This window comes from Mycteria americana, chromosome 1, assembly GCF_035582795.1.
Source record: "Mycteria americana isolate JAX WOST 10 ecotype Jacksonville Zoo and Gardens chromosome 1, USCA_MyAme_1.0, whole genome shotgun sequence".
NCBI lineage: Eukaryota > Metazoa > Chordata > Aves > Ciconiiformes > Ciconiidae > Mycteria > Mycteria americana.
The window spans coordinates 149,785,346-149,806,374 of record NC_134365.1 but is presented as its reverse complement, the minus strand read 5'-3'; the positions used below and the strand labels follow the sequence as shown (position 1 = coordinate 149,806,374).

Below are 21,029 nucleotides of genomic sequence, written 5' to 3'. Positions count from 1 at the left end.
CAACAGTGCTTGCTGCTGACCTAGTTCTGCTCCAGTTTCAAGGCAACAATAAAACTCATATTGACTTCAACAGCAGTAGGTTTGAGCAGTGTTGAGCATCTCATGTTTGATGTTTTGTATGGTTTATACTTATCAAGAGAGGAGACTGTAGGTACTTTCCTGAAGCGGAGAAGAGTAAATTAGCCAATAAAATATTTCATTTATCATAAAATTGAGCCTAAATTTTTCCTTGGGGTCCACTGATGTTAAAGATGAAGGGTGCCAAATAATACTGCCTTTATCATCATTGAAGTACCATCAGAATTATATTCTTTTCACCTTAAGGTATATTGCAGAGTATGATTTCAGACTATATAAAGAAGCTGCTTAGTTCTTAGTTCTGAAACATTATTGTTCACTTCAGCTGAAGTAACCTTGATATTGATTTAGGATAAACTAAATAAGGTATTTTTTAACTGTTGTGATTGTTAACTCAAGAATTTGCATTTATTTTTAACAAAATCTTGAAGAAAAGATATTGCAGGACAGGCTAAAAACATCTTGCCATAAGCACTGACTTTGCATTTTTAAAACTGTAAATTGTAAAATGGTGTTCATTTTAGAGAAGAGATGGCTCTCACCTCTCTTGTGTCTCCAGTGGAAGACATTTCCTTAGCCTGTCTATGCTTCTTTTAATATCTGTATCCAAAGACAAGGGAGTAAGGTAATATACTTTGTGATGGAATTCTTGTTTTATCAATTACAAAATGCCAGACTCTGGTAGTTTATTCGTTATCACAGCTTTTCTACAATGTGCCTAATACGCAGAAGACATAATTTAGTTTTGGGAGTGTGAGCCAAATGCTACCTTTAGAACCACAAAGGATTAAAAAATTTAATTAAAATTATTATATGCTGCAGAAGATAATAATATTTGTTCCTTTATTTGCCAAATTAGATTATCAGAATTTTCAGCTCTAAACAGTACATGATGAAACTTGGATAACCACGGTCCATTTTGCATTAAACAGTTAAATTAATCAGCTAGCTGAATAAAAGGAAAATATAAATAATCTTATTTAATTTTTTTTCCCATTTATACTGAGGAGTGGCGAGAGGTTTATTTTAATTTTGTATTTCTTTTTAAGGAGAAAATAATTTCAGATTTCAAGATTCTGATATCTGAGTTGGAGCGTTCTACAAGGTAAGGATGAAATGTCAAGATCATTATCAAATTTTGATTAATTTATAACATTAAAAAATTGAATCATAGGATGTGCTAATGTATAAATATTTTTTCTTACTCTATTAAATATTAAAATGTTACAGCTTTGTTTCATGACTTGCAAGCTTAACCACTAGAAAAGCTGTCATTTGTATTAGGTTGGGCAGTATTGTCATACCTGAAGTATTTATTATTTGCTGCATAGAAAATCTGCTGAAGCACTCTGTATCTGTGAGAAAGATATCACCAGTTTGCATCAACAGCTACAAGAAACCAATGAAGAACTTGCACGGACTAACAAGAACAGAGAATCATTAGCTCAGGAGAATGACAGGTTACAAGAGCATCTTTCTAATGTTAAGCAAGAAAATCAGGTATATTTGTACCCTTGACTAAAAAGGAAAATTGTGTATTTTTCAAGTAGTGCATAGCATTGGTGGGCCCTCATCTGAAGTAAATCTGCAAACTAGTTTTTAAGCTCATTTTTCAAACTCTGATTTTTCCCTTATTGCTCTCATATAAAGAGGACCAGCTATTCTTATGTAATGGTTTGGACGTTTATCTTGAGGAACAACTAATTAATGTTTTTTTCTGATCTTCATGTAAAAACACTGGCAGTTATGACTATTGCTTATATGGAAAAGTACTATAAAGGAGGCAGTGAGTATTTGTTACACTGTGCTGTGACTGGCCTAGAGTACTTAAGAGCTTATGAATTTGACTTGCTAATAATTTAACACAGTACATGCTTTAATAACATTCAAAACTTTATCAATAGTATTGTATTTACATTCCCTTAAAGTGGCTTTTGGATAAAAGAAGATGGAAATATTTGGTTGTAATACAACATTACATTATCTACTGTTTTATTTATCTTTGTGCAGTTACTAATGAAAGTAGTTAAAATACTTGAAGTGTCATGACATGACACACAATGCTCATGCACCAATGTGTTTTCCAAGCAGCTAGAAATTAAACTTAATTAAGCTTAATACTTAATACAACTACTTAATACCGTAGTTGTTCATAACTGTGTAATGTTCTGGCTTTTCTTCTTTTTGTTCAACCTCTTGCCTTCATGTAGGTTTTCTGATACTTGCTCTTTCTTCTCTGCACTTATTCTACTGCTTAGGATATCTTTGTCTTTGAAAAGACTTTCTGCTCACCTGGCTTTCTCTTCCTCTAGAAGTGCTACCCAGGTTTGAAGGAGCAGATTAACTTCACCTGATTTTAGCTATATAACAGTTTTAAATTATTAAGGCTCCCTTTTAAGTGAAGAAAAGTCCTCCAGAAGGAGATTCATCCCATCCCAGTTTTAAAAAGTGATTCATTTTACCTGTCTCTCTCCCTTCATTATAGAGGAATTGTAGCTAACTAGTTTAGATCAGGTGCCTAATTCTGCCCTGCAAAAAATAGGAGAGACAACTCCCATGCTAAATAACTCTTCTCTCAAACACATTAATCTTTTCTCTTCAGCACCCTCCTTGAGTATGCTAGAAAAGTTGAAGTCCTAGTAGCTTTAACCACCAAAAGTAGGTAGTGAGTGTCACTAGAAACATGGATTGCTGAAAGAGGTTACTCCAGGGAATCACTATTCTTCACCTTCTCTCAGGATCACTGTTGATACTGATGAGGTCAGCTGGTACAAAACAAAGCCTCCTGCCGCTTCTAGCTACTTTTGAAAGCTTCATGGTTTTCTTTGCAATGCCTGGATGCTTGTAGAAGCAGTTAGGAAAAAAAAGGTCTTAGCCTCGCAGGATCAACTACTTTTTAATGGGCTTGCTTCTATAACATGTAATGGTTCCTCTAGGTTCTTCCATTAATTTAGGTGGTATTTAAAGTAGCATTCCCTTTTCTTCAGTTGGGTTTACTGGAAAAGTTTACAGAACTTCTCTCAGCAATTCACAGCCTTTTCACGATAGGAACAGGAGTTTCTCCATAGCCTACTTCCCGCCCCGCCCCGCTCCTGTTCCCACACCTGAGTGTTACAGTGATTTTGTAAGGAAGGAAGAGTTTCTGAACAGGGCAGTTCAAGACAGCCTTTCTGCAGGTTTTTTTCTATACTGTTCTGTTTCTCAAGCAATAGTTGCCAGAACTGTGTGCATTCTCCTAATACTTGTGGCTTTATTTCTCCTGATTAGGAGATAACCACTTAATTAGTTAATTCCATTTCTAGCTGACTTCTGCTTTTTCAAATGGGGGCTTTTAAGAGACTGTAACATGTAAAAAAGAGGGAATGGATTCTGAGCCCTACTCCTTAAATGGGGCAGGCTATTTTGTCATGACCACCTAGCTGCTAAATAAACTTTTTCTTCTTAACTGCTACATTCTTTTATTGACATTTTTCTTCTTTTTAAGAAGATTTAGCATTATGTGTAAGTTAAAGAAGGTAAATATTTTTGACATACGCAAAATTTTATTTATAGTAATATACATGGTTTAGATTTTATATAGCCTTTAAATAACTAGTTAATAAAGCCATAGGCGCTAGATACAGTGTAATTCTATTTTTTTGTAAAGGTACAAACAGTATATTTTAACTTTATAAAACAAATCTTTCTTCATAGGTACTATATAAAAAACTAGCAAAGTACCAGAATGAGCTTGATGATATGAAGTTGAAAGCCCAGGATTCAAACACAGATATTGTCAGGCTGAAGGGTGTACTGAATTCTAAAGTGAGTATATGGATTAAATCTGTTAATAAAAGCTCTTGTTTTACCTAAAAATGAAATTTTAACCATATTTCCATGGAAGAATTTGCTTCCTAGCTTAAACTTATTTGCATTCTACTAATATGTTTTTAATAGTCTGAACACATTTTCTTAGCTGTTTTTGCAGTACACAAGTAAGGAAGTATATTTTGCTGTGTTTTATATATATATGTGTGTGTGTTTATTAAACTTAAGCATTCAGACAGTGAATAATACAGAGACTTGGGACTCTTTTGTCTTTATTACCATACGTGATTAATAGTAAAAAAAACCCCCATTTCTGCAGTATATTGCTATACCTCATATTTGTAATGTTAATTTAGCCATTTTTAACAGATGTCTTTTGAGCATTAAAATGCAGCCATTTTGAACAAACACCAGTTCCTGAGAAGTCTCTCAATGTTTTAGCTAAATGGCAAAGTTTTCAATGGAAAGAGAACATCCAATACCATGTCATACCGGTAGATGTATAGATATCCCTTTTTAGTGAAGCTTACTGTAAACTATTAAACAAGCTTTATGTGTTAGGAGAGAGAGAACTGTGAGCTTCTGGAGAATTACCACAAAGCCCGTGAACAAGGAGAAAGTTGGAAAGCAAAATGCCATCAAGCAGAAGCAGACTGTAGCTCTGTTAGACAGGCACTGATCAGTGCGGAGTCTGAGAACCGCAGGTTGAAAGAGAAAATGGAGTCCCTTGAAACAGAGATGGAGCAAGTAAGTTGAAAGCATTCTTTCCATAGTTCACCCTTGAAATGGTCTGGTACTATTTTAAGCCTGCAGCTGTTTAAAATTATGCTTAATGCCACTTGTCATATTTTAGAAATACTTGCTACAATGAACTATATGAAGTTTGAGTTTATTTAATAACATGACTAGAATTCCATTAGTCACACTTGGGAAAAAAATCTTGAAAAATAATAGCATATTTCAAGGAAAAAAGTTATAAAATGCTTTCATGTTTGGAATGACTGAAAGCATAATGTCACACACAACTCCACAGCCTACCTGAAACATACCTAGAGCTTTGTCACCTGTTACGTTCCTGTCCCCGCTTTTCTTGCTTCCAGCTTTTCAACCTTCTTTCCACTGCTTTAGGGGGTCCCAAAGATCCTCTTCCCACTTGAAAATCTGAAGAACTTAAAGGGACATGTACAGCATGGCTTTGAAAATACGTTATGAACATATAAGCTATCTTCTGGTTTTGGGTTGTTACCATTTTTGTTGCAGATAATCTCTGCTTCCTGAATATCATGTAGGCTACTGAGGGCTACCCGTGCACATTAGATACTCAGGAGGAACCGAGCTGCTGCTGTTCAGGAAATGGATGAGAACATAACAGTAGCAAAACAACACAGGAAGATTGTGTGGCAGATTTTGACTTTTTAAAATATAATAAAACTGGTACATGGTCCTAGTTTGTCCAGCCAGCCTCAGATGGGTAGAAATTTCATCCTTCTAATTCCTTCCCACACACCTGCTATTAAGTATCGCAATAAACAGGCCTCTTCATGAAAACTGTGTCAACAAATTGAGGCAGAATTCCAGATGGATATCGTGTTCAGGTTCATAGCAGTTACATGTAAGGCAAATATCTAAAATACAGAAGTTTTTATTCAAAAATCTTAACATGCTTAGCAGTGTCCTGTGTTCCTTGTGCTTTTTTTAGGCAAGACAGAGCTAGAATTAATGTGACATGTTCCCCCTACAATCATCTCTTTTGGTCTCATTCCCAAGAAATCCTTCAAGGAAGCCACAGTGCTTTATCTGTCCCTTTGCTTTTGTCAACAACCTCCCAGACTCATTCTGCCAGCTACTGAAATTAAATAGTTAAAAGTGACCAGAAACACAGGTCAGGTGTCACAGGGCAAAATACAGGCATTTTTCAAAAAGGGAAAACCTAGGGTATGTTAATTTAAAATACACAAAATTCTGAACGCCTTTAGTCAGAACTGCTGCTGCTGGCTTGTGGACTTCTCTTTAGTGTGACTTCTGTCATCTCTTAGTCATGCCTGAGTTTACCGGTGACAGGAGTATAAATATGACTGACAGTATCTCAGCATTCACTGATCATCTACATGCAAGAATACATTTTATTGCTAAAATAAGAGGGTCTAATCTGAAAATGGAATGGGGCCCATGGCAGAATTTTGAACCTTATTAGCTCTGCAGAAGGAGTAGAATTCTAGGAATAGAGTTTAAAATGTCAGTAGCGGATTTTGCTGTCAGAAGCAAGAACTCTTCTCTTCTAGTTTTTATATACGGGAGTTATTTAAAGAAATAACTTTAAAGTTGATGCCAGAATAAATGACTGCTGCCTCTTAAAATTCACCACAATTACATAGAGATATTTTTGTAGTATTTTGGAAGCAGTTTTAAATTTTCTTTGCAGTAGAGTTTTGATTATCTGATACTGCTTTACTGTAGCATTTAACAACAGAAGCAGCATACAAGTCTCAGATTTCTGCCTTAAGCATGTCTCCTCTGAAAATGAAAGGAGAGCTTCAAAAACATGCATCAGAGAGAGTCTCTATACTTGCAAATCTCACATCTACACAAGAACTTTGCATTAAACTAGATGCAGTCAAAGAACTATTAAATCAGCAGTTAACTTACACAGCAGAGAAAGTAGAAAGGGTATGTGAGATATATTAGAAAAATAAGTTGATGTTAATGTTATACTTAAGGGTTCTAAATCTACCTTGGGATCTAGAATAATCAAAGAAATGCCTATTGATGATTAGTGTTTCAGTTTTTTGAATGTTTACTTTGTCATTCTGCAGAGGCTTACTCCTCAGAGGGTGGATGCTGTATACTATTTGAAAAGCTCACTGCTTTGCAAGGTTTTACTGTGAATACTCAAAAGTCAGGACTTAAAATTACTGGTTGTTTTCTTGAAAGATGTCTTGGACTTTACGTCTAGTCGCTAAGTAAGCAGAATAGCTGGAGTAGTTTATTAGCAAAGAAACTTGACATGGACTTTAAAATGCTTGACTTTTAGGAAACCCTTTAACAATCTCTCCTTAATTTCCCTTGAAAATCAATTTCTGTCGACCTTGATTTTTACAAAAACTATAAAATTAATGTTTGATAGGCAAATTTTTAAATACTCAGCTTGAATAAACTCTGAAAAATTGTTCATACATATTCAGATTATTCAGATATTTTCAGTATGATTCTGTCAGTGTCCTGTGTGTTCTCTGCTCCAGCTGAGATAATTTCTTGTTCTTTACAGGCTTCCAGCATTCTTGTTTGACCTTTATACCTGTTCCATACTCCATGGGTAAAGCTGCTGTTTGACAGTTGGTTATTTGTTCCAGCCAAATATGTGTGATGTCTTTTGTATGCTTGTGGAATCCTCTATGATGCTCTCAATAAGGCAGATTTCCAGCATATGACGTTTTCCTGAAGCTTTTGTGAGATCTAATATGACTAAGCCTTCCTGAGATTTGTCACTGAAGGGGCTTGCTGGGACTGTGGAGAGCAGCAACAGTTTCAGGAGAGAAAAGTGCAGAAATGCAGTTGGAAAGTTGGAGAAAAGTCTGTCGTTCAGAAGTTTTCACTAATTTTTTCATACCTTTCAGCCAATAGTCTTTCATCAGCCATGTATAACCTTGAGATAGGGCTCTTATTTTACGGAGTATTCCAATGCAGAAATCTGCACTACTAGATTGCAGCATATGTATATTCAGAAGTGGAAATTAAACCTGATGCTGAATATATGTTAAAATATTATTATTTCAGTGTTTCTAATACTGTTTATTTTCCTGTAACTTATGCTGTCTACAGTTTTCAGTATTCTTTTGTTCTGAAATACAAAAGTAGAATATCAAAACTTTATAGGCAAACGAACTAGATTTTTGATTGACAGTTAGTAGAAAATTGGATCTTTCAGAGTGAAAATACCTTTTAGTTTAGTTTGGTAAAACCAAATAATTTGAGTTTTGCTTTGGAAAGTGAAAAATGCTTTTTATTTTAAAAATTTTTTTCCTTTATTTTTTTATTTCTTTTTTCTTTTTTATCTTCTTTCTTTTTTCTTTTTTTTAATTTTTTTTTTAATTTTTTTTTTTTTTAATTCCCTGTTGGCCTATGACCTGAGTTCTCTAAGTATCTTCCTGGTTTGAACACACAAGTGGTTATCCTTTGAAAATTCTGAAGAATGTGCTGAAGAGGTGGGGTGTTTGTTAAGATGTCTCGGTTCATAGATTTACTATGACCTTTGGGTGAGCATTATTGTGCTTAATGTAAACTAGGTTTGAGTAAAATACAGATAAAAGTGTTTGCAGTACTCCAAATGGACTCAGTTAGACATACTAAAATGCATACATGAAAAGATGAAGGAAAAATAGCATCTAGTTTACTTATGCTAAGATTAAACCAGGCAGTTTTCTGTGTCTCTGTAGCTGACTCAATACACATTTTCCTGACTCACTGTCTCTGGGAAATTTTTTTTTTTTTTCTTTTTGTGTAATTATGTCTCAGGTACATCCATTGTTCCCTTTTCAGTGGAACATGCTAGGTTTTATGGGTATTCTTCTTTTATAGGTTCCCCCAAGATATATAGATGCTTAATCTTGTTTTGGATTTTATTTGTTTTCCCTTTACCCTCAAATTTATTCTTGACGCTCCTTCAAGTAAAATAAGTGTAATCTCACTCTGCCGGAGATGCAGATATTGGTTTGTTATACCAGGTGTCATTTCCTGCATGCAAATGGTTAATCAGTAGTTCCTTGCCTCAACAAAATGTATAACTTCCCTGCTCTTCTTTAATGATTCTGTCTACAGTCTCTATCCATTGATCCGTATATTTCGTAGGATTTTGTCGTTTCTATCAAGTACATTTTCATTCGGATATATACATTGGGTGAATTTATAAATCTGACACAGGATTTTGACTGAGGGCAAATATAACACTAATCATCCATCTTGGAGTGAGAGCAAATTTTGGTCATTGATCCAGATTTCCTTTTTTCTTATTCTCTTTTTTTTTTTTTTTAAAAAAGGTTACCATAATAGGTAGAGAAAACTTTAAAATCTTTGTTTAGCTGCAGAGCAAGTGTGAGTCATCCCATTCTGAAATAGAGCTGCTGAGAAAACAACTGGGAAATGAAAGAGCATCTATGAAAAACCTGGAATCTTTGCTTGTGTCCAGTCGTGAGAAAGAATTTCAGTCACAGATAGCAAAGCAAGAAAAAGACTCTGAAATTCAGTTTCTCATGGAACAACTTGCTTTAGCAGAAAATAAACTGTGAGTAAATGACCAGGAGAATATTACAGGTTTTTTCATTCTTCCCAAGTGTATATACACACAGATGGTTTTATGTCTAGCTGCATTTTCAAATGGCCAATGTACCTTGGTTACTTTAACAGCAGAAGATACCAAAAACCTGCTTCTGATTCCTCAGCTATACCCTAATAGACTTTTTTGTGTAGTGTTATATTTTACTCCAAAAAAACGTTCTTAATCTCAATTGCATGGTATAGCTGCCCTTTTAATTTTAGATAATTGTATTTGGTAACATACTTGGAGGATTATAGTTGCTATCTAATTAAAGTGTATGGACTTTACAGTGCTGTGCAGAGTCGAGATTTTACTCAGCTCAGAATTAGAGCAGCTCAGCTAGAGTCGGAACCGGATATCACCAAAAGACAGCTGGGGACTGAGTGCTTTGAAAGGCAAGTATATGTTTTTGTATTGCGCTTCCTGCATCTAATTGGGGTGAAATGCAATGTAGTACTAAGACTTAGACTAATCAGTAGGATAAACAGCAAAGTTTGGTTTTTCTCTGCTGTACATCTCCTGTGCGTTCAGAGGCTATTCATGTCAATGAATTCAGCCTGTGTAGCTGTTACACATGCTGTCTAAATTAGTTGTCTACGTTCCCTTTATAGCCAGTGGAATGAGACAGTGAGATAAACTGCCCTCTGGAATTGCCTGTTTTGGGATGGGATGGCTCACTTTCCTGAAGATGCTCGTCTGTCTTCACTTATTTATAGTGATGCTTGTCTTGATCTATAGTGAGAGTCTAGGTGACTAGTTGGCTAGACGAGTGATTTAGAGACTAGTAAGTTCTGCAATAGAAATGGCTACCTTTTGGCTACAACTGTACTAGTGAACTAAAGCAGGTCAGAGCATTGACTTGAGGGGGTCCACACAACTGTATACTTCTCCTTACAGTTTAATTGTTGGTACACACTCTGGAATGATTTTAGCCCGTACCAATCCACCTTCTCCCAGGCACTGCTTGGGGCACAGAAGGTGCTAGGGATGGTTCCCAAATGGCAGTACGGCCAAAGGATTTTTTTTTTTTTTTTTTTTTTTGTGGGAAGAGAGTTTAAGAATATGTACAAGCTATTTCATATGATTTGGCCACAGTACCAGAGAGCAGTCCCTGGCCTGCCTCATGAGTTAGTTTATCTATGTAGTCTCCGTGTCTTTAACAGTTTTCTTATTTGTGAAACAACAGTACTTCTCTATTTCATGGATGTATTGAGGATAAAATATTACTGTGTCAGGCATTATTTTGGGTATGTAAAAGAGATGGCTAAAGAAGCAGAGTGGTGTGATTATAGCACAGGTTTGAGAATCAGGTGCCTTGTTTAATTGTAGTAAATTACTTTCTTGATACTCTGTTCTTTCATAGGTAAGGATGGAGGTATTGGAGGGGGCACCTCTATAGCTGATGTTAGGTCTTTAAAGATGGATTTCTTAGATGTCTCAGTGTATATTTCAATTTCAAATTGAATTCTCTTTTACCTTGAAGTCATGGCAAAAACTGCTAAACTTTTGGGTTAGATGTGCAAGTCAGTTTAAAAGGCGGCATCATTTGTGCTTCTTCAGCTGCATATGAGCAGCTGAATGCTCATATGCACAGAATGAGCCAGACTGTATGCTAATACAGGAGTACCTATTTTTTAAAAGAAACTCAATCTTCTTCAGACTGTTGTTTCTCTACTCCCCGTGTGAGTGCATCCATCTCATGGTGTATGGGTGCTCCCTGGTAGGGACTGCAAGTGTTTCTTCTTGAAGTGTTCGTTGGCAGAAAGTCAGATCAGCCTCCATACTTAATCTCTTCCCCTAGTTAAGGATAATTTGTTACTCACGTGGTTGTTTATAGTTGCAGTAATATCAATGCTTAGTTTACAGTTGGTTAGCAAAACAAATATTATAGTGAGCTTATGCTAAGGCAAAGATTGCTTGTTTTCATTCTTGGAGAGAATTTCTCTTCTACTTCAAGAGAATTACAAACATAATTATCTGAATTGGTTTGAAAAGAACAAAGCTAGGTTCCATTATGCAGTCTGCAAGTCAGTTGCAAAAACAATATTCAGAAATCTTAGATAGCAAAGACTGAAATGTCATATAAAAATCCGAGGCTGACGTTAGATTTAGCTGTCTTTGAAAGGCTAGAGCTTTTTTCTTTTTTTGGCTTTTTCATAAAATCAAAACAGTGTCCCTTCAGTGTCCCGCAAAGGTTACAAGAATTTTATTTCTTTTCTGTTTTTCCTCAGAAAGTCATGCTTTACAAGAGCAGGTATCTATCTCTTTTGCTTGGAGGGAAAGGGATTAAAGCTCCAAGTTGGCTTCTTACAGCCAGCCAATCTATTTTTCTGGTACTGGCAAGTGAAAACCAGAAAATTAGCCAGAGAGGAAAAATACTATCATTAAAGCCAGTATCATGATAGTATATAATGGAAGCAGCAGATGTCAGTACTGACTGGGCTTTTTTTTTGTTGTCAGTTTAAACAAGTGGGTAGATGATATCCTTGTTCTAACACTGACTTAGCTGGTCGTATTGATTTACTGCCTTGGCACAGAATGAAATAATGCCTGAAATTAGGAGGTGGAAGTGCCAATGCTGTCAGGCCTTGAATGAACACCAACACAGTGATACCAGGTGGCTTAATCCATCTGTCTGGGTTTTTCTTTACCAGTCAGGAAAAGCACCTCCCCATCCCTCCCATTCTCCTGACTGTGGAAGCAGTTTGGACTAATGTGGAAACAACAGGTTTGATTTATTGTCCTGTTCTGGCTGTGGTGACCAAGCACAGGGACTGACTGTCAGATACGCCTGGACAACCCCAAGCACATGACTTGCATATCTTTTTATTCCTTTCTGTTTCTTGATCCTTCTTTTTGCTGTCCTTTTACTTCCCTTTCTCTGCCTCAGTCTCCCCCCAAATAAAAAACTTGCCCATGGTTACTTTTCCCCATTGGTCACAGGTTTGCTACATTCATACCCAAACTTGATATTCTACAGGGCAATGTTACCTGTGAGAGCTGCAAGCAGCTGCACTCTGACTTCCCACCATTGCCAGCACCATCTTGACCATTAAAGACAGTACAACATGTGCATAGTAGAGCCCTTAAAAGCAATAATGCTAGTAAGACTAGCAGTCAATGTAGATAAGTCTGGTTCCGTAGTCTTTACAGTGCATATGACCCCTCCCCAGGCACAAGGTTGTGGGATGTTGGTAGCTAGGTGGAAGACTGTTACCATTTCCACTGGGCTCCTGCTGCTAGAGGGAGCCCTTTCCTTGCCTGTAGATTCAGATCTGTGAGCTGGTGCTGGATCTGATCCCTCTCCCGCAGGTTTTGGTGATCTCCTTCAGTGGTCCACTCCATAGGTAGGTCTGTGTTAATAGCTAAGTCACACTGGAGTCAGTTTCAGTTCAATACCATACAGGCAGTCCTAGTTATACCTTCATTTGCAAGGTTTTGGGCAACTTGGAGTCCTTTTTTTCCAGCCTGGGTCAGTGCTATCCTCCCAATACACCTATTCATTTATAATGAACCACTGTCCAGGTTTTACTGGGGTTATACACTGAAATGCAGGGGTTGTTGTAGCCACCCTTCCTAGCAGTTTCCCAATCCAACCCAGACTAGATTCTCCTTATGTAAACAATTGGCAGCCTGAAACCAGGATCCCAGATGAGTATGTATCTCCAAAATTTTCTAATGTAGTATCCAATCCCGTGTACTTCCTCCCCCTACACCCAGATGCAGGAGTTACAGATTGATCCAGTATCCAGGCCCCACCTCTTGCAGTCAAAATGACTAGACTGCTATTTTATAACCTTCCCACTGGGGAGTCCAGCATTTTTTGAATATCCACCAGCTCCAGGGCACTTCAGGTAGACTCTAGTCCACTGGCCTCAAACAGCACAAAAATACCACAAGCAACACCGTTCTTACATTAATGTCATTGCTGATTTTAGTGATTGTCCTTATGGTGCAGACTTGTGAATAACTTTAAAATTAGGCTGTTCCTCCCTGGAGATTTTTACGATTTTTAGAGTTTAATGTGCAGCAACCATGGCTAGCTTTTGTCTTTTAGGGAAAATAGAGACAATGGATATGTAGAACTAAATCTGAGTAAGGGATTAATACAGAGAGAGTCACTAATCTGTCTTTCAGAGAAGTACATGATAAACACCACATCTTCTTTTAAAATAAAATAAAATTTTAAAAGCTAACAATCTTAAATAGAAAAAAAAATATGATAATGACTATGAGATAATTTTGATGATTTTTGAAAAGTGCTTAGTCTCACTCTAAAATAATGTTTATTTAGGGAATGTGCTGTACAGGAGCTTCGACGCCAGAATCGTACAATCCCGTATCAGTTAAGCTCTACATTAAGAACATCATCACCTGAACATTCCCATAATCGATCTCCTGATTGGTCTCTGGACTGGTCCCTGGAAGGGTAAGTGGTTCAACAACATACAAGTTCCAGACACTGAGGGGGAAAAATAAATAAAAATAAAAGGAGGAACTCTGATATTTCTTGTTGTAATATTGGCTGAATTCCATGGAATTACATTGCTCCAAGAAAAGTTACAAGAAGATTCAAGACCACAATCTTTTGATGATACTCCTTTTATTTTGTTTTATTGAGCTGTATCAAAACTATATGGTTAATAGCAACTACTTACACCGGGATGCTATAGTCATAAATTTTTAAAACAGTAATAGAAATAATGCTACAGAAAATCTCTACTTGACTTGTCACCATTTTGTGCAGATGTAGATGTAAGTATTTTCATCTTTCCTGCATGTAAGTATTTTCATCTTTCTTGCTTACGACTATTCAGCCTTTCTTCTTCTAGTAGTTTTCAGAATAGTTTTACTCTATATATGTGCATTTTTTACAAGAAACATAAATGCATTCTAAAAGTCTTCAAATACTTGTAACCCCGAGGAGGAGCAAGCCCAGCTTTCCTTTCAACAATCAGTGAAATGGAGCCTCCACAATATGCAGCTATTCCCGTATCAGTTTCAGTCTCAGCTTAGTTTCATATTTGGTAGCTGCATGCTTGTTGCATCACACTTTTCTGGTAGATTGATGGCAGCATGCATTAAAAAAAATTGCCAGTTGAGGAGGAAAAATTCTCAATTCATGATTTGCAGGAAATAATTTCTGCTTTTGAGATGGTTATGTACTTCCAAGATGAATTTTGTTAATACTTTGGTAACTGAGATTATTACCTTTGGCACTTGATTAATCTTTGTACTTAGAGGAGCCTTTGGTAACAGAGGTCCTAAGAATATGAGACAAGTTTCCTCGGGTCAGTGAGCTGGTTCTGGTGCCCTTAATGGGGAAAACACAGCTGTGCAAGACAGTGCTTTTGTAGCTATTGCAAGTCCTTGATAGCAAGTACAGGGAATCTCCATTCCTCTGATAGAACTGCATCTATTCCTCCTTAGTCTGAGCACAGCGCAGCTCTTAAATTTGTTGAAATAAGCATTGTATCATTTGGAATGGTTTAATGTACTTTTAATTACCATAACAGTTCCTTCTATTTTTGATACTGTATAAAGAAAAGAGGGATCAATCCATGTCATCACGCTGATACTAACGATTATGGTGCTTTTTCTATTTGTATCACCCCCTTTTCAGGGTGATAGCATTCCTTTCTAATTAGTAAACTTCTGCTAAATACCAAATCAAGACTAATCTTCTACAAACTAGATTATGAATTCAACTCCTTTCTTGTTTGCTTTTTAGGTTGGGGGGGGGGGGGTTGTTCGTTGTTGGTGTGGGGTTTTTTTTGTTTTTTGTTGTTTTTTTTCCCTCTCCTGGCTGGCCTGATGTGGCATGATCTGCTTTTGCACATTCCTGGGGATCAATGAGTTTAAGTAAGGACTAAAAATGAAATATGTGAGCCAGGTATAAATACTTTGTTTGCTTAAAATCTTCAGTTGGATTAAGCTAAATCTTTCTCAATTAAATCAATGTAGCTTTTGAGTGCAAATGAACTCAATTTTTTTTCTGCTTAATTATTTTCCATTTTTGAGTGCTCAAGATACTAATGTAATTCATAACTTTTTTCCTTATCCAGCTCTTTGTTATACTTTCTTGGCTAAGTGGGAAGAACTAGGGTTGTTCCAGACTTACTTATTTATACTAAATGGTTTTGGATTGTTTTCATTAAAAAACACTGTGCAATAAAAACGGAAACTTTGGTAGTCTGTGCTATGTTTTAAAAGCTTAACTGGAAAGAATTTATCAGGTTTGTGTAGTGTGGTGATACAGTGATGAATAAAATAGCCTGTTTGATAAGGTTCTCCTGAGATAGAGCAAAGATCTGAATCTGGATCTGTTTGCTTTGTACAAGTGATTTACATTTGATTTACCTATGTCTGGGTGAGTGCTCTAATGTCCAGAATACTAAAGTTCTTGATAAAATTTATGTCAAGAACTTAGAGTCTGTATCAAGAAAAAGACGGAATAGTAGAAATGTCTGAAATATTTATGGATGATTAAATCATTTCCCTCCCAGCTAACTCTAGAAAGATTCAGAAAACTTCACGGAGATCAGAATGAAAGAAAACCCAATGTAAAGTATGGCCTGACACAGAGTAAAAGCAAAAATATTAGTGCAAACATTTGGGTGTAATCATCAGCAGAATCACAGAATTAAGACTTTTAAAATAGATATATGGGCAACTGATGAAACACAATCTAGGTGTAAGTTCCTGTTGGATTTAAAGCAGAATACTACTAGAAATAATCCTCCAGGAAGTGAAATTTCGTTTTTCAATTGCTCGAAGATAACTTACCAGAGATTGAAAAAGATATGGTAGAAACAACTGTTCTTTGCTAGAGAGGCTTCTTCCACAGCTAATGTCTGACTCTGCAGTACATGAAGTATAATGAGACCGCAGTGCTGGAATCACCATTAATACCCCTCCTCCTCTACAGTGTTTTGGTGCTATTTTAGCAGACAATCTGTGATGGGAGAAGAGGCAGACAGTCACCTTTTTATTTTATGAGAATGTGATATCAGAAGTAAATTGGACAGTAACTTTTTCTTAGTCTTCCATCTTTCTCTCTGTCTTTATTGCACCAGACTCCTCGTTTCAGTAAAGTGAAAAGGATGTGCCTTGTAGTTTGTCTTGCAGACCTAGTGGGAAAGACATTTTCTGTCTGATTTTCTTAAGTGATAGGAGTCCAAAGCTTGCCTTTCACTTCAAAGAGCATTGTAGCACTTTTATACAATAAAATCTAATCCTTCAAATGGTCTGGATTGACTGTTGAAGAGACTGGGAAGCCTGCTCAAAGTGCTTTCAGAATCAAAACCTCAAAATTTTGCACATGGAAACATCAGAATGTATTTCTGTATTCACTGAACATGAAACAAATTAGATTTATTTTTCTTTCTAGGAATTCTTGTTTCAAGGACTTATAATGTTATATTCACAATGGCTTGTGAAGACTCTGCACGCCATCTGGAGAGTTAGAGTTCAACTTTAATGCTCATTTAATTATCATTTTTTCCCTGCTGAATGCTAAATTTCATTAAATCTATTTCACAAATGCTTGCACAGGTTTTTTGTCACTCTTAATGTTGTTCAGTGGGAAGAAATCAGTCTAGCTAGCTTCCTCTCCCACGCCTCTTCCAGCTCTTGTATTGTGTGAGATGGCCCATCTCACACAAACAGAAAAAAAACCCGCAAGTTCCATTGACTGTACTGACAGCGTGCTTTTATTTCAACAGTGTGCATAAGCTTAAAATTAGATCATAATTTGGATGTATTTGGATGTGTTTTTGCTGAACTATGTATTATGCTTGAGAGAATGCTGTGCCATCTCAAGGTACGAGGACTTTGGGGTTTTTTTCCCCCTTCAAACCTGACTGACTTATGAATTTGGATAAATAAGATAGTAATGCCAGCAGATACCAGTGTTTCGATGTCCATCCATGAAGATATGTATTTTTTTGTATGTTTCCATACTTACTGCAGGTGTGTGAACTTCTAAGAATTTCATTAAAACTGCACAAAGTTTCTACTTAGAGTTCTTTAATATGAACGCATACTATTTGGTGATGGTTATTGGCACTTAAACTTGCTCAGAATTTCTGCACTTTATGTCATAACATTTGTCTGTGTTCTATATTCTCACACTTTAAATGCAAGAGATAATGTAAAATTCTATCCTATAAATAATCTGGGAAATCTACACTTCTGTATTTGGAAATAGAGAAGTAATTCCATTTAAAGTACCCATTTTTTTAATAGATTCATCCTTCTTGCTATCTTCATAAAATAATTTTTAAAAATGTCTCCAGTTTATTTTTGAAAGCAAAGGCACGTTGGTCATGGTAATGGTTTAAACATCTATCTTGCATGTATGTTCCTTCATATGAATGGTTTGTGATAACCTGACTACTCAACATTAACATTCATGTTTCAGTAATGATTAAAGACAGCATAGCCCATATGAATGCTCCGAACTGCCTTTTTAAACCTGTTGATATGAGCTGTAAATATGACTCTTATGTTGCTTTTTAGGAACAGGTAGCTTTAAAAGGCCTGTAAAATATAAATATATACCTGTAACACAAATTCTAGGATTATCTTCCATAAGAGCAACAATATTTTTCTGTACAGGTGAATTGATTTTAATTTGTAGGTCCTGATTCTTCATTCTTTATTTGGGGGACAGCCACTGAAGTAATTTCAGCAATCACCAGTGTTAATGGGACTACTTGCAAGTAATGAAGACTCTAGGATCAGACATAATGATATTGACCATTTCCATATTGTGCAGTTATTAAAAGGCATATTGTACACTTTTCCCAGATGAGAGAAGATTATTATCTCATCATCCCAGAAGATGAGAAAGGGGTTTGTTGTTTTGCAATCATATTGTCATATTGATTTTTTTAGAAGATGATCACAAAAAAAGTTTGAGAAATGGGATCTTAGTCTATAAAACTAATACCCTATCATTTAGAAGATGAGGAGGAGAGATTAGATAAACATAAAATAGATAAAACTGAGTTCTTTTTGGGAGTGGATATACTGTGCAGAGGCCCATGTCCTAAGATGTAATTCCTTAGTTGCAATAATGATAGCTTTTCAATATAAGATCATAAAGAAGTCAGTAACGAAGTGCTCCCCTACAAAGTAAAAGCGCAAGATTCTTAAGCAATTTGGACTTCAAAATTCTCCTCTTAAGTAGAGAGGATTAAGGGAATATGAGGTTATAAATATCAAGATGTAATAAACTTGCTTTTTGTAGAGTACTCTGATAAAGTAATAGCCTTTTATTATTAGGGTTAGCCTTTGTTTAGAAAATGTTACGGAAATGAGAACCTTGTTTTTCTGCAGGCAAATTGCAAAGGGATCATCAGGTCATGGATGAGGCCAAAGGAACTTTTGCCACTGGTGATGGGATATAGACTTCAAGTGACTTCTGACAGCAATTACTTGCTATGTAATTATTGATGGCTAAAAGAAAAAAAATAATTCAAGTCAGTATATTCAGAGAGCAACATCACTGTAGTGGCAACCCCCCTACATCTGACCTAATGCAAACTCAGAAACTGAAAGAAAGAAAAAATGAAAGAATTAATTGAATTTGCTGAAGTTTGCAAATAATACCTGTTAGTTTAACAAAAAAGCTGCTTGTTGGCAATGCCTGTAGTAATAGCCCAAGAGAACTTGAACAGTATTTGTTGGTTGGGAATTGTATGTACTACTCCAACAGTATATTTGAAAAACCTTCAGACCATTGCTGAATATGAAATTTTGCTTCATCCTTAACTAAAGATAGATAATGAGCTCAAACAGAGTATTTACAATTCTTTACTTTTGGTTGCAAACTTTCTAATCTGTAATGCCCTAATTTTTTCAAAAACCAGGAAGTACTGTTGAATATGCCCAAAGTGAACTGTGTACACATTTTGTGATAGTAGCTATTTCCTCATAATGTGGGTTACTCCTGGTAGGGTGACTTTCTTGTTGTTGCTTTATTACTGTATTTTGGTTGGAAAGAAACATACACCAAAAATCTATTTATCATTTGTTTGCATTTGTGACACTTATTTGCAACTGTGAATGATGCTATATTTGATTTTTATACATTTTTTAGTTGCCTTTTACTGCAATATTTTTACATAAGCAAACCTGAAAATACAATTTGTGATTTTATATGAAGTAAGAGCATGTTAAACTTGTTCTCAGCTACTCTGTGATGATCTAAAATTACCTGTTTTGCGTAACAAAGAATCCTATAGTATTTAAAAAAGTATTCGTGCTCTTCTGCAGCAATATTTTTCTAATTTCTAGCCACTGGTTATGGAGTTGTTTCCAGCTGATTTTGCTTACCCATGGCAGTGAAAACTGTCACCATTAATCAGTAGAAGGTATTTTACTTGAGCATAACTCATTTACAGGGTTTGTATTAGAAAGAATTCAGTGCCTCTGGTATCATCCCTCCTTAGTCTCTTTTCCTTCATCCTAGAAGAAACAGAAGCTACTTTGTATACAGAACAGTATCTCCACTACAGGTATAGTCCCACCAAGAAGGAAGAATTCATTGTGTGTTGCTGGGTAGAAGTATTTCACTGTTTTTTGTAAAATCTATGCAAGCAACGTTTCAGCAGCATTTGGAACCATGTATCTGTGTGATTTATCCTGCTGTTTCCACTCAAAGAAAACCAGATTTTTTTTTTTTCCTTTCAGTCACTAATAAAGCTTGAACTTTAGCAACATGTAAGCGGAGTTAAGATTCTGCTGTCAGCGTTAAAGCAAATGGTTTTAGTCTTTGACCAGGGAGAATGCTCATGGCATGCGGTACTCTATAGAGCTGTGTGTTTCATTTTACACATGCCCCCCCCCCCCTTTCTTCTGAGAGCATCAGTAGAGGCTGTAGAATATTACATTGGCACATGGCTTTCAATATCAGATACACCTTAGCAGCTCTGTTTACTCTCTTGCTTTTGTATATTTATTTAATCTGACTTTGATATTAGCAGATCTTAAATGACACAACAGAATGCATATAAAGTTAGTATATATATGGAATATTTAACTAGGTAATTTGCATTAGCTCTTCTTTCCATGTCTTAGTGATTTCAATATGAATAGCCTTGCAACAAGGAATACAAGTTGTTTTACTGATAACAGACTGGAGTGTCTGTAAAGAAGTGTGATTTTTTTTTTTTAATAAAAGAAAGCAAGAGGTTTTTTTAATGTATCTTGCACTCTTAATGATCTTTCCTCTGATCCACTGAACCTTCATATTAATTTCCAGCAGAGGGAGTATGTGAAATGAAGATGAATGAATCATACATAGCTTTGTGGTATTAACATACACAGTTATCTGAACACGTGGAAAGATATTTCACAGTTGGTTTTAAGTTTTGGACACTTTCCACACAGAAGAAAAATAGCTTGATAAGATTGACAAAATCTTCATGTGACTTGACTTGGATTGACTATGTCGAAACATATATCCTCGTTCCATGACATCGATCAGATTTTTTTTTTAATTAATAAACTTTGAAGAAACAAAGTTTGCTTATAATTAAAACATTATGTGTAAGACATGGCCTGAAATGATGTTTCCATCCAATGGATTTTTTTTTTTGACCTGACTCCCTAATACATTGCAATTCGATTTCTCTCTTGGCTGTCCCACATTTGACTTTTATTAAAATCTGTGAAGCAGTTTAATCATTTATTTCAGCAGATGTAAAAGTCCAAGCTTAGTTTTAAGTGTCCAAGCTTAGTTTTAAATTTCCTAGCTTGTGCTTCCCATCTACAGTGTATTTTCAGTGTTTTTATTTTCTGAGGTGGAAGAACAAACATTTTTTTA

General features: G+C 35.9%; 1 protein-coding gene across 1 annotated transcript in view; it reads left to right on the top strand.

Moving 5' to 3' along the window:
• Window positions 1-19,863, top strand: part of TSGA10 (testis specific 10) — a 37,191-nt gene extending 17,328 nt beyond the window's left edge. Inside the window, exons 11-18 of the mRNA XM_075523935.1 lie at window positions 1,128-1,183; window positions 1,410-1,578; window positions 3,772-3,882; window positions 4,447-4,632; window positions 8,961-9,163; window positions 9,487-9,591; window positions 13,491-13,625; window positions 16,587-19,863. Coding sequence (XP_075380050.1) covers window positions 1,128-1,183; window positions 1,410-1,578; window positions 3,772-3,882; window positions 4,447-4,632; window positions 8,961-9,163; window positions 9,487-9,591; window positions 13,491-13,625; window positions 16,587-16,611 — 990 coding nt within the window. The 3' untranslated portion in view covers window positions 16,612-19,863. The remainder of the gene's footprint in view (window positions 1-1,127; window positions 1,184-1,409; window positions 1,579-3,771; window positions 3,883-4,446; window positions 4,633-8,960; window positions 9,164-9,486; window positions 9,592-13,490; window positions 13,626-16,586) is intronic.
• Window positions 19,864-21,029: the final 1,166 nt, after the last annotated feature.